This window comes from Sander vitreus, chromosome 19 (assembly GCF_031162955.1).
Source record: "Sander vitreus isolate 19-12246 chromosome 19, sanVit1, whole genome shotgun sequence".
Lineage (NCBI taxonomy): Eukaryota > Metazoa > Chordata > Actinopteri > Perciformes > Percidae > Sander > Sander vitreus.
Window position 1 is genome coordinate 16,502,449 of NC_135873.1, and position 13,764 is coordinate 16,516,212.

The 13,764-nt window shown below is 41.4% G+C and overlaps 1 protein-coding gene across 1 annotated transcript in view; it reads right to left on the reverse strand.

The window, feature by feature from the left end:
• Nucleotides 1-2,906: 2,906 nt before the first annotated feature.
• The window catches only part of zanl (zonadhesin, like), a 40,557-nt gene continuing 29,699 nt past the window's right edge, over nt 2,907-13,764 (reverse strand). The window contains exons 42-53 of the mRNA XM_078276642.1: nt 13,302-13,549; nt 11,997-12,126; nt 11,708-11,903; nt 11,204-11,365; nt 10,507-10,637; nt 8,993-9,195; nt 8,658-8,793; nt 5,952-6,089; nt 4,483-4,576; nt 4,275-4,319; nt 4,006-4,043; nt 2,907-3,478 (exon numbers count right to left, since the gene is read on the reverse strand). Of these exons, the coding sequence (XP_078132768.1) occupies nt 3,423-3,478; nt 4,006-4,043; nt 4,275-4,319; nt 4,483-4,576; nt 5,952-6,089; nt 8,658-8,793; nt 8,993-9,195; nt 10,507-10,637; nt 11,204-11,365; nt 11,708-11,903; nt 11,997-12,126; nt 13,302-13,549 (1,577 nt within the window). The 3' untranslated portion in view covers nt 2,907-3,422. The remainder of the gene's footprint in view (nt 3,479-4,005; nt 4,044-4,274; nt 4,320-4,482; nt 4,577-5,951; nt 6,090-8,657; nt 8,794-8,992; nt 9,196-10,506; nt 10,638-11,203; nt 11,366-11,707; nt 11,904-11,996; nt 12,127-13,301; nt 13,550-13,764) is intronic.

Consider the following 13,764-nt stretch of genomic DNA (forward strand, 5'->3'; position numbering starts at 1 on the left):
TAAAAAAAATCTCGAACGAGCCTATTTCGTCGCCTCTCTCCTCTGATGGTGGGAGGGACTAATGGCGGGAAGGGAGGCAGGTGGAGGAGACGGGGATGTCATTTAAGTGCTTTGGGACGTAGGCCTACCCAGAGAGAGTTTCAATACGCTATTGCAGAGACATGAATACACGGTGACTGAAGCCATCACTTTTACGCAGTATGACAGGGTGCTGCATCACAAACAAACAACAAGTGGTCACATTTACTCATACGACGACCACAAAGCAATGAAAAACACTAATGACACAATTATGAATCAACAGGCTTTCCCACGAATCCCAGCCAAGCTGCTGGGGCTCAACACACACAGCAGCACGCATACACAGAGGCACAGCGGCCACTGACACCAGCAGCAACTATCTAAAGCAAGCAGTGATAGCTAGTAAAACCATTTGACTAAATTGCAGAAAAATCCATTAAACTTACCAAAAGCTGCTCGTCATTTGAAGAAAACGTACATCCTCATTTCTTTCACTGACTTAAAAATCTCTAAACAAACTTCAACTAACGTCGCTGCCACGGTTATGTGATGCTAGCTAGTTTTGCTTCAGTTGGCTAACTGGTCCGGAAAATGCCGACGTAGGTCAAGGGCTCTGGCTCGCTCCGGCCTGTCAAAGAATACGCCCAACAGGGCAAACTCAAAGTTTGATTGGCTAGAGAATATGACAATCGACAACATCGTCCCTATTTGCTTAAACAGCAGAGGGATTCACTCGGAATTATGAAGGCCTCAGAGTAGATTTTTCACCCGGAGACAGCACAGAGGGGAAATCTGATTGGATAAAAGCGACGCACTGGTCTACGCACTCCGAGGGAGTGTAGCAATGCATTACGGTTATAGACTTGTGGGAACGGACTAAAATACATATGAAATTAATAAATAAATACTATAGATAGATAGATAGATAGATAGATAGATAGATAGATACAGTGGTCGAATGTAACTAAATACATTTACTAAATGTTGAGGTACTTGTACTTTACTTGAGTCTTTTCTTTTCATGCCACTTTCTACTTCTACTCCGCTACATTCCAGAGAGAAATATTGTACTTTTTTACTCCACTACATTCATCTGACAGCTTTAGTTACTAGTTACACTTTTCAACTTAAGATGTCTGCACACAAAACATAAGATAAAATCAGATGTTTTATTATAAATTAAACTACCCAACAATATAACGGCCTAACGGCTGATATGATTAGCCGATTAAACACTTGGTTGATTGACAAAACGATTTTGAACGTTTTCAGTTTGTGAGGATTTTTTCTGCATTGAGTACTTGTACTCCACTTGAGCGAAATATTGTACTTTTTTACTCCTCTACATTTAGTTGATACATTTACTTACTTTACAGATTCATATTGTTAATGCAAAATATTATAAACAAATACATGAAGCTACCCAGCAGTATATCAAGTGATTACAATTAGCTCCACCTTTACCAGCTACAACATTAAAGTGATACACACATTCATCTATCAATGACTCGAATCCAATACAATTATACATTTTCTTCTGAAATTAGTCATTCTGCATAATGAATACTTTTACACTTTGGTCTTTAAGTACATTTGGATGCTAATGCTTTTCGTGCTTTTATTTTGAAGCAGGACTTTTGCTTGTATTCCTTCACTGTGGTATTACTACTTTTACTTAATGATCGGAGTACTTTTCCCCACCACTGCTTCCAAAAAATATGTCCCGATAGATACATACCCTTTCATGTTAACCAGTAAAATAAATGTAAAAAAGGCGCTTGGTAAAAGTTTACAGATATAAAGAATAGGAAAATACCTTAAAAGATACACAATCAATCTTACAAATAGAAGAGATACACCAATCTACCTTAAAGTGACTATATGTAACTTTTAAATGTCTGAAACTGTGTAATGTCCCATCTCAGGCCTCTGCCCGGGTCTGATTTTTCCCGCGCAGTCACAGAATAATTTGCGGCAGGTAGACGGCGCTACGGTCACACATTCTGACGGGTCACAGATTTCAGCAGAACACCGGGAAAGCCTGTGTTAGTGAGTATCCAGCCAGGTAAAAGGAAACAGGAGATTTGTTTACATAGGCCTAATTGTATTTCAATTTTATTTTAGAAGTTATCTGCTGTAGTTATGGCTGATACTGGGGCAGGACCATCACAGGAAAGAAGGAAATTAAACCAAGAACAACTAAAAGCTAAAAGTGAAAGGGAAAGACAACGGGCGATATCCGAGTCACACTTGGGCGGGCTTTCAACAGATGGAGACAATTAGGGGATTGTAAATGATTCAAAAACGACCCCGAACTGGCCCTCAGGTATGTAATACAGTATGTCTATTTCATTCATACAATAACTTTAGATTGCGCAATGTGGTTGTACGCCAGTAGCCAACATTAAATGACGTCCCCCTTCCATTTACCGCTGACATTTTATTCCTTTTAGTCCGTGTTTGTGTTGGCCTACTGTTGGTCGCTACAACAGTCTCTTAATGCTTTGGCTCGTGACCCAGTGAGAGTGCTACCTGGTTTAGCTCACGAGACATCCAAAGTAGGCTAAGTTACCGTATGCTACACTTGAAATGCAACGATGCATCTGTAACATTATCTTTTATTGTAAATGAATGATTTTCTTTCCAAGCAAAACATTCATTGCGACTATATGACCTCTCCATAACAATAACTCCTAGACCTTTAGGACAGCAGGTGTGGTAAAAACACTATGGCTTTGGTCCAAAGGGGCCGCTAGAACCAACACAAACTGAAAGTTACACACAGCCACTTTAATGTCTCACAGTACATATTAAACTCCTAAACATCCAGGATGTAGTTTCAGGTTTTCTATGGGAATGAACTACACAAGAGCAATGGTTGAATGAGCTTTTATTTTTATTTGCACTTCAGAGTATTGGATGAAAGGCGAGATGGAAATGTTCTGGAACATTTTGGGGCTCTGTGATACAAAATAATTGATGGATGCAAATTAGAGATGAAAAAGTATGGGATTAATCTAAACTAAATAAATAGACTGAGTATATAGGTGCATCTCTCTGTAATCTGTAAGAATTAAAAACCCTTTAACGTTTTAACAAAGACAAACACTTTTTTTTTTGCACGCATTTCATTCCAAAAATACATATACACTTAAAAGGAACACTTCTCTGTTAATTAAAGGCACACATCTGACTAAAATTACATCTTCAAAAGCATAAGTTAATGAAGCAAAACATGGGCCTATGAACAATATCTATAATATTCACAACTCTCACAAGACTTCCTTCATTTCTGACAGAGTTTTATTCTTTGGAGGCCGGCTGAATATGCTTCAGAACATATTGTTAATGTTGGCCTTATAGAGCAGGCGTTTGTTACATTCAGGTTACACACTTTGTCATCACATAGGAGTCACTTTATCATTCCTTTGGTCATCTATGTTTTTATATGGGACGCCTAAAAGAGAGAAAACAGAAGGAACAGATATTAGAGCTGCGCTAATAATCATCATCAGGAAGAATCGGTCTACAGGCATTCAACACAAATGGAGAATAGAGTTGACTTTCAAGGGAATTCTTCTGGAAATACTCTAAGAAATGAGTCCGTAAAATAACAGAAGAAGTTCTGGCAGCTCATTGCCGGGACTTACACCATAATTAAAAACTGAAATTATGTGTGTAGCTCCAGTTCAAATACAGAACATTTTCTGTTTGGCCTGTATATTAAATGCTTAGGATAATATCAAACCGTTTGATTTTGTCAGAGCGTCGAGACGGGAAAAAGACTGACCGGGACTGAGTTTTATGACCTCACACCAAACGATGGAGAGGACGGGAGCGCCCCGACTCTAGCAAGACTCTCAGGATTTCATCCAGATATTGGGAATTAGTCTGCGACAGTAGAATCGCTTGAAAAGTCGTTTGGTGTAAGGTCGGCATTAGTCAACTAAATTGTTTTTTCCCCCCAATAACAACAATTCTTACTTGTTGACGTCAGGCTGATCATCTTCTTCTTGTTTTTCCTGCGGACAGAAAGAACCGAGGTAAGAAAAAGTGATTAATAACACACCTGTGTGTGCCTGCAGGTAGGAGTTGAGTGAGTGCAGAGGAGGTATGTAGAGTGAGTGAGTGAGGAGGAGTGAGGAATGCAGGCAGTGAATTACACCCTTCCCTTCCCAGTGCTGATACAGAAATTCAGTTTGCTCCCAGAAAATAACCCCCAAAAAGGTGATGACACTGTAATTTTCTCTCACCCACTGTGAGACGACTGCTGCTTCTGAATTACATAAACTTGTGACCTGCAATGAAAATTGTATGAATTTGTGTGAGTTTCTTTTTCTTCCTGTGTGTCGAGTAGACGTCAGGACATTCTGCCTGCGTCAGTCAGCAGTCGTGACACAATCTAATGCACGCCCGAAATGCTTTGATATTTGCACAGCACAGAAATCAGCCGAGACTCACTTGGATTTCTGTCTGCAAGCGCACGTGATGGCGGTCACGATGGCGATGACGGCGACAGCGGCCAGGACCGCGATCAGGATGATCCACTTGGTTTCTGTAACAAACAACAATTCAAATAAAAAAAAAGTCCTTTTGACTCTTAAAGGAAGCCCACAAGGGAATAGGTAAATAAAGTCTTCTACAGTCTGCTGATGTGCAGGTAAGGAATGAGCCTTTTGTCTTCAATCCCAGCTATCCCATACAGTTCAGTCAGGAACACTCTCGTCATAAACTCAGCAAAAAAAGAAACGCCCCTTTTTCAGGACACTGTATTTTAAAGATACTTTTCTAAAAATCAAAATAACTTCAGAGATCTTCATTGTAAAAGGGTTTAAACCCCCTAAAAAAATGTTTTCCATGCTTATTCAATGAACCATAAACAATGAACGTGCACCTGTTGAACAGTTGAAAAGACAATAACAGTACTTAATGAACTGGCCAGTCTGGTGCAGTACATGAGGAGGAGATGTACTGCAGTACTTAATGAACTGGCCAGTCTGGTGCAGTACATGAGGAGGAGATGTACTGCAGTACTTAATGAACTGGCCAGTCTGGTGCAGTACATGAGGAGGAGATGTACTGCAGTACTTAATGAACTGGCCAGTCTGGTGCAGTACAGGAGGAGGAGATGCACTGCAGTACTTAATGCAGCTGGTGGCCACACCAGATACTGAGGGCTACTTTTGATTTTGACCCCCCCCCCCTTTGTTCAGGGAAACATTATTCCATTTCTGTCACGTCTGTGAAAATTGTTCAGTTTATGTCTTAGTTGTTAAATCTTTTAATGTTCATACAAATATTTGCATACGTTAAGTTTGCTTAAAATATAAAAGCAGTTGAAAGTGACAGGACGTTTCTTTTTTTGCTGAGTATAGATTTATCCATTTTTTTGCAACAAATGGAAAAACAGTAATGCTTGGCGCTGATGGCTCTGCTCCCTGGACCAGCCAAGTAGCATGCTAAGCTGAAACAGTTTACCACCTGTCTGGGGCAGCATGTGTGTAGCAGGGATCAGTGAGGAGGGAGTCATATTTAAATGGACCGCCCTTGATGTGAGAATGGCTGTGATTGGTTAGACTGATAGAAATGGTAATTCAATCAGCGGGCGTATGACTTCCATGTCCCTCATGAACTAACGCTAAGCTTAATTTAAAAGAAGTCTGATATAGACATTTTACTGCCTACTGTAAATAAATAATAGTTTAACTGTATATCTGTGTCTGTGTATTTCTTTATATCTGTGTCGCACCAAATGCTCTCTCTGGGGGAATTGTTGGGTCTTTGTAAATTATAGAGTGTGGTCTAGACCTGCTCTATCTGTAAAGTGTCCTGAGATAACTCCTTTTGTGATTTGACATTATCAATAAAATTGAATTAGTTTGTAAATGGCATCAGTAGAGGAGTGCAGCAGATGTTTGAGCAGGCCGTACCCAGTCCTCCGCTTGGTATTATCTCCACCTCGCAGTTTGAGCCCTCGAAGCCCTCTGCACACTGACAGGTGTATGTGCTGTTGCTGGCCTCCTGGCATGTTCCTCCGTTCTGACAGGGGGAGCTGAGGCAAGGGCTCGCTGCAACACAAAACAAGATATTATGGTTTTGTTTCTCTCACAATCATCATGTTAGCATCTTCAGCATTAGCATACTAAATAGAGGTGAAAGAATAAATAAATGCGGCAGGGTGATGAACAAGCTTTACCACGTTTTCCCCTTTGCTGAAAGTTACTCGGCTTGAGATAAAAACCACAACAATATAACCACTTTGTATTAAAACAATCTCCGGACAAGAAAACCTCACAATGCTACAACTATTGCAATAATATTGAAAAATAAAACTTATTGAGCTTTAATTTTATTGTTTATGGTTTAGCTCAAACACCCCTTACTTATTCAAAAGAGTGGAACGCGATCCCTACTATTATTAGTGTATTAGTTTAAGTCAGTTTAAATTAAAAAAAAGAAGTAGGCCTATGCACTGGCGTGTCCTAGGTGTCCCTATTAGTGTTATGTGGAATTATCATTTCTATATTATTGTAGTGCACTGTATATGTCCACTGGGACAACAGATGGAAATTAGCAATTCCAATTATAAAGGTTGGTGTCTCCCCTTTAGTCTACATAACATGTCATAGCATGTTACCACGTTATGTACAGCTGTTCATTTATCATACAGACTTAACTTCTAATCAATCAGAAAACAAATACACCAAAAAAATATGAACTAATACTAAATCTAATGTAGAGCCTATGACATAATTTAAACAAGTATCCCAAAGAGAAACAGGTATCTTTCTCTCCCCCCCCCGCCTGTGTGTGTGTGTGTGTGTGTGTGTGTGTGTGTGTGTGTGTGTGTGTGCGCGCGCTTGTGGAGTTTAACTCCGAAAAGGCAGTTAACCACAGGTTCCCGTTAATCTTATGATGGACATGTGTTGTGATATTTAAACAAACGATCAGTCAACGGCGACATAAAAGCCTCTTATTTACGAGAGCGGTCTGAGAGACCTCCGGCTTACAGCGGGGTCTCCGAGCGCGACCGTCCGAGCAACGAGCTAGCGGCCCCGGCAGGCGCAAGCTGGCTGCCGCGTCACTTTATGGAGCTTCTCAACTCCGAAAACTTTGGAGCAAATTGTCATGTCGGCAAAGATTTAGGCAAGACTGCCTATATTCGAAATCTAAACCGTTCATTTCTCGCCTAAAATGTTCTCAGAAGTTAATTTAGTGACGAATAAGATGGTTTTTGGTCTGTCTATGTACCGGAAACCCGACCCTCACTGAATGCCAAAATTAATGTTGGGATACGGGTGATGCCAAATTCATACAAGTTACCAACCAATGCATCCTCGGTAAAATGGGCGTGTCAAGAACATTTCCGGGAATCTTAACTGTTCTTAGTGAAATGCAAACTTGTGTATTGGGACAGTACTTTGGCAACACGAGATGACGTTTCACAGGGACACAAGAACACAAGTCAATAGAAGAACACAGATTGAGAAACGCCCCGGGTGCACATAGTGTCTCAGGAAATCTGGTGCTAGTTACACACAGATCCTGAGTGCAAATTAAATGAATGCTGCAGCACACATTTGCCCTGTGCTTTCACCTTAATATGTAACGTAATGACAAAACAACTACAAAGAGACACAACAGGATGACAGAGAGACTGAAAACAACTACAAAAGACATCCAAAATGACTATAAATACACACAAAACAACTTCAAAAAAGACGCAAAATGCGACAAAGAGACACAAAATGAGCACAGAAAGACAATAAATGAGCACAAATAAGACACCAAAATGACCACCAAAAGACAAAACAATTACTCAGAGACACAAAACGTAGGGGATGCGTACTGACTACATTGAGAGAAGGGTTGCACGATATTGACAAAATCTGATATTGCGATATAGATTATGAATATTGCGATATCGATATTATTTTTTATATTTTTAAACATATGTAAATTTCCAAAAGTTATGGGGAAACGCATCAAAATAGATTCACAACAATATTGTGCATGGATGAAAAATATTCAATCTTTCCGACTCCAAACTCTGCCTCATATAAACTCTGTTTATAAAGTTGCGGGATAGCTACCGGTGAGAAATAGATGCAGGATGGGGTTACGTTTGGCCACTAAAGTTTCCTCTTCGATCTCTGTTATTTCATCTTCTCCCTGAGCAACACTCATTTTCTTACTTTTGTGTTCTTTTATTTTGCTACACTCACTTCCTTCGCTCTCTCTTTAGGTCCTTTCCCTTCTCTGATTCGTTCCTTTTTTTTGTCTTAATCCATCTCTTCACTTACATGGTCAGTCTGCCGTGAGCTGACGTGCACTAACATGTGCAAGTGGCACGGTAACTGGCCAATGAAACATGATCATTATAGCGTTTCAAGCGGGCTCTAAATCAAACAACTAAGCCAGACAGCCAACAGACGAGACGCAGCACCCCACAAAATATATCATACTTATTGCGACACTTTTAATATAATATTGCGTAACGTGATATCGCGATAACGATATTGAGTCGATATATCATGCACCCCTAATTGAGAGTCAAAGGCAGAGTCAGCGGGGTTTACACTGAAATAATATTAAGACGATGAAGCTCACACACACACACACACACACACACACACCTTTGTAGCAGTCCCGTTTGAAGTTGTAGATGGTGCAGACGTCTCCGACTTGGCAGGTCTTGGGCTGGCACACGGCGCCCAGGCTTGTGCATTCACAGGCCTGGGAACAGTCCTCGGTCACAAACTTCTCGTTCAGCTGCAGGACGGAGGTAGAGAGGGGAGACGGAGGACAGGATGACATCATCACACAGAGAGACACACAGTCACTGCTGTAACTACAGGAGGCCTCTTACAGAGTAGCATCTGTTCTACATCTGTTGTGCTTACAGTGTAGTATCTGTGATACATCTGTTGTACTTACAGTGTAGTATCTGTGATACATCTGTTGTACTTACAGTGTAGTATCTGCTGAGGAAGGTGCAGCCACACTGCGTGTATGGCACACAGCTTCCCCCGCTCATGACGAAGCCGGCGGCACACTGGCAGCCCTCCATGCAGGAAGTGATGTCACACTCGGAGGGCGCTGCCAGGTCGGCGCAGGAGGCGGGGCAGGGGGACATGCAGGGGGAGTAGGTGCTGTTGGCGTCACAGGACAGGACTGAGAGAGAGCGGGAGAGACAAGTCACAACCCTGTCCCGTATGGATCACTGATCAGTCGATTAGTTGCCAGCAATTAAATTAATTCGCAACTATTTTGATAATCAATTAATCTGTCATCTTTTATGAAGAAAAAAAAAGTAAATCTCTGATTCCAGCTTGTTAAATGTGAATATGTTGTAGTTTCTTCTCTCCTCTGTGACAGTAAACTGGATATCTTTGAGTTGTGGACTAAACAAGACATTTGAGGACGTCATCTTGGGCTTTTGGGAAACACGGATTGATATTTTTCACAATTTTCTGACACTTTAGAGGCCAAACAGCTAATCGATTAATCGAGAAAATAATCAAAAGATAAATCGACAATGGAAATAACCGTTAGTTGCAGCCCTACAGCAAACCAGAAATTATGGCACTGCGTTGAAGAAATGTGTCATTCATTTCCACACAATTTAAAAATCTATAAGCAGACTTTGCTTGCGTTGTGGCTGTATTCATTTTTGTCAAAGTGACGTTATGGTTATGAGACGTTTCAAATGTATCTACGCTTCATCTGCATTACCACGCAGCGGTCTTCTGATTGATTATCATACAGTAGGCCAACAGGAATGAACAGATGTCCCAAACAGTAGGACAAATACATGAAAAGCAGTGGTGAACTGTAACTAAGTACATTTACTCAAGTACTATATTTTTTATTTTTTTTAACTGTTTCAAAACAATAACAAGAACAACAAAACCCAACAACAATGTAATGGAGTCATCATAATTTAACATCAAACCCCTCCCACCCCCCATCAAGTACTATACTTACAATTTTACAAGTACTTTACAAGTACTACAATTTTGAACTACTTGTACTTAAGTATTTCCATTTTATGCTATTGTATACTTCTACTCCACTACATTTCGGAGGCAAATATTTATTTGATAACTTTAGTTACTTTGCAGATTTAGATTATTATTACAAAAAATAATCTAACTAATAAATTAAGAAATAAATTAAGCTACCCAGCAGTATTTAAAAATTAGCTCCCCCCTTTATCAGCTGCAACATCAAAGTAATCAACACATTAATGCATCAAGAATTAGAATCCCCTGATATAATGTATCTGAAATGGGCCATTCTGCATAATGAGTACTTTGGATACTTCTGATGCTAAAACATTTGTACTTTTACTTAAGTAGGCTTTTGAATCCGGCTCAATGGGCTAAAACCAGGTCCTCGTCCAGCACTGAGAACCACTCCGCTGTTGTTATAGCAACGTGATGTGAATGCAGTGTGACTGTGCGTGTGTGTTCAGCATCTTACCACAGCCCAGCTGCTGCCTCCAGCGCCCCAGTTTGACTCCGGCCTCCTGACACGCTGCAGCGTACGCTTCATAACTGGCACAACGCAGCACTGCACTGCCATCCTCAGCACACAGGTCAAACACACAGTCACTGAGAGAGAGAGAGAGACACACACACACACACACACACACACACACACACACACAGAGCATGAGCATTATGTCATTTAAATTTAAAAGAAGGGTGTGAAAGTAAAGTGCTATGCACACATTAAAATAGCACTGTAACTCTCTCCAGAGGACAGCACCCACTCGCACGTGCACACAGACACACACACACACACACACACACACACTAGAGCTGGGTAATATATCGATATTATATCGATATCGTGATATGAGACTAGATATCGTCTTAGATTTTGGATATTGCAATATTGTAATATGGCATAAGTGTTGTCTTTTCCTGGTTTTAAAGGCTGCATTACAGTAAAGTGATGTCATTTTCTGAACTTACCAGACTGTTCTAGCTGTTCTATTATTTGCCTTTACCCACTTAGTCATTATATCCACATTACTGATGGTTATTTATCGAAAATGTCATTGTGGAAATATTTTGTGAAAGCACCAATAGTCAACACTACAATATCGTCAAAAATATCGTGATATCCGATTTTCTCCATATCGCCCAGCCCTAACACACACACAAAAACTCACTCCTGGTAGGTTTGAGGTTCCAGGGCTGCGTGGCAGGCAGCAAACGGCCCCTCGGAGTGAGACAGCGCTCCACACTGAGCCACACTGAGGTAGTCATTGAGCTGAGACTGGGAGCAGTCCGATGTCTCAAATCCTGAATCCAGATCAGTCTCCGCCTCGCGCCTGGAGACACATGGCAGGAAGAAACAGAAATGATTAAAGTTGGGGATCCCCAGGGGTCTTTGAGGGTGTTCCAGGAGGTCTCCAGCAAAAAGGGGATAACTTTTCATTTAAATATAACTATAATTCTATCCAGAACCAACGCAATGACAGAAGGTACGACTATTTTAATGTGTAATGTTTAATCTGTAATCGGGTGGGGGACCCTGGGGAGAAATCTCACCAAATGGGAGTCCGTGGTCTAATTTGTGTCAGTTTAGGTGTCCCTCATGTGAAAAAGTTTGTGAACTACTGCTATAGAAAGTGCATTTACAGCTTAAGCAGCGCCCCTGGGGGTGGTCCTACCTGTGGACTGTGTGAGGAAGGTCGGAGGTTCTCAGTCCGCCCGCCTGCCGCTCACTGACCCTCCAGCTTTCTCCGAACTTGTTCAGGTCCCGGACCACCGTTCCGTCCGGCTTCATGTACTCGTTTCTGGTGACGCCATCGTAGTTTCCGCACAGTCCTCTGACAGAGTTCTTATAGGTGCTGGGCAGTATGATCTCTGGTACACAAACACAACGGAGGAAGATGAATGAACGGATTTACAAACAAGTTAAAGTCCGTTAGCGAGGGCTGAGGTTGCCGGTTCTCTCACCTCCGCGGTAGTTGCCGTCAAAGCGAACCGTGAGTCCAAAGTCAGTGGTGAGCTGGACCTGCTTGGAGTTCATCGTGATGGTCAAACCGGCAACTGGACTGAGAGGGGGGGCAACACGCTCCCCATTCACCTAAAGGGAATACAATAGGATTTCACTCAACGCGTTCTCATGAACGGGTTCGTATGGTATCATATGAAAACTTATGCACAACAATTCGCAAGATATCCTATGAAATTACAGTTAGTGGTAACATAGTCTATATCAAAGAGGTTTATTTCCTGGGATTGCTCCGGTGCCGCCGGAAATTCCTCCTGATGTCCCTCATTTCGGCATCTTCCTCTTTCTTTGTGTTGGCGTTCTAACCTCTGGTGGATTTGTGAGGACTATGGTTAACTGCTCCTCAGATCTCTGCAGGGTAAATCCAGACAGCTAGCTACACTATCTGTCCAATCTGAGTTTTCTGTTGCACGACTAAAACAACTTTTGGACGTACACACCTTCCACCAAAACAAGTTCCTTCCCGAGGATATTTCGCGGAGGCACAGTTGCGCCGTCCGGCACTTAGCACCGCCCAAGACGATTGTGATTGGTTTAAAGAAATGCCAATAAATCAGAGCACGTTTTTCTCCCATCCCGGAATGCTGAGTGGACTAGCAGAATCGCGATATTTTCCATGGCAATACTGTCAATACACGGACGCCAAGTATCAATTATTGATTAATATTATATAAATTGCACATGAGAATTTAGTTCAGTTTGTCAGGTGCATACAATATTATTGACTGGTTTTCATGACAGTCTTGGTCATTTTGTCTGCTTGGCAATCCCATTTTGCGGCAATAAAATGGAAGTGAGATGAACAAACAGAGACATTGACCTTTTGATACTTTGAAGTTGGAAAAAGGTAAGAAATTGCAATATACCGCAGAATATCGCAGTATGATTAAAATCGCAATATTATCGTATTGTGACATAGGTATCGTGATAACATCGTATTTCAGCTGCCAAGTTTAGCCAACAAAAGGTGACCGTCATGGGGAGACAGCAAGTTTAGACACCAAAACGACTAGTTAAGATTGGAAAAAAAAATATTGTGGTTTGGGTTAAAAAGTACAAGTACAAAGTAGTACTCGTCTCTACGTGGATCTTGGCGCTCTTACACAGCAGCAGTTAATGTGGTGCATACAGTGATACATATGAATCAGTGCTTTACTTTCAGAGCTATATAGGAATGGAAACAGTTCCACTATACTTTTTTCCTACGAGCAAAACATGCTTTAACAAAAGGAAGACAAAACACTGACCAGGACTTGCTTCTTCTGCAGGAAGCGAACGTTGAAATCGTAAACGTCGATATACATCTGATCCAGGAGGGAGATCCTCTGGTTCCCCCCGCGCCTGATGTTCTTCCCCCTCACCACCAGCGGCGTCAGGGAGTTCTGCAGGTCGTGGCTCTGGGTCAGGACGTAGGTGTAGGCGCCCTGGAAGTGATGGGTGAAACCATCAAATGTTCGGTGGTGAGGATCCCCTTGGATGGTGCACTTGTCAAACTCTGTATGAAAATATATAAATGAAACAGTCAAACTAGGTCATGACCTAAACCAGGGCTCGGGCTGGGTTTAAAAATAAATAGATTTTTAGGTCCCTCTGTCACCTCCAGATCTCTGAATGAAATGCCACTCACTACTCTGGAGAGCTGCACTTTATTGTGTGTTCATGTTAAATAAAAAGTACATTAATGTAACTGCTTTGGGGTCAATTAAATAT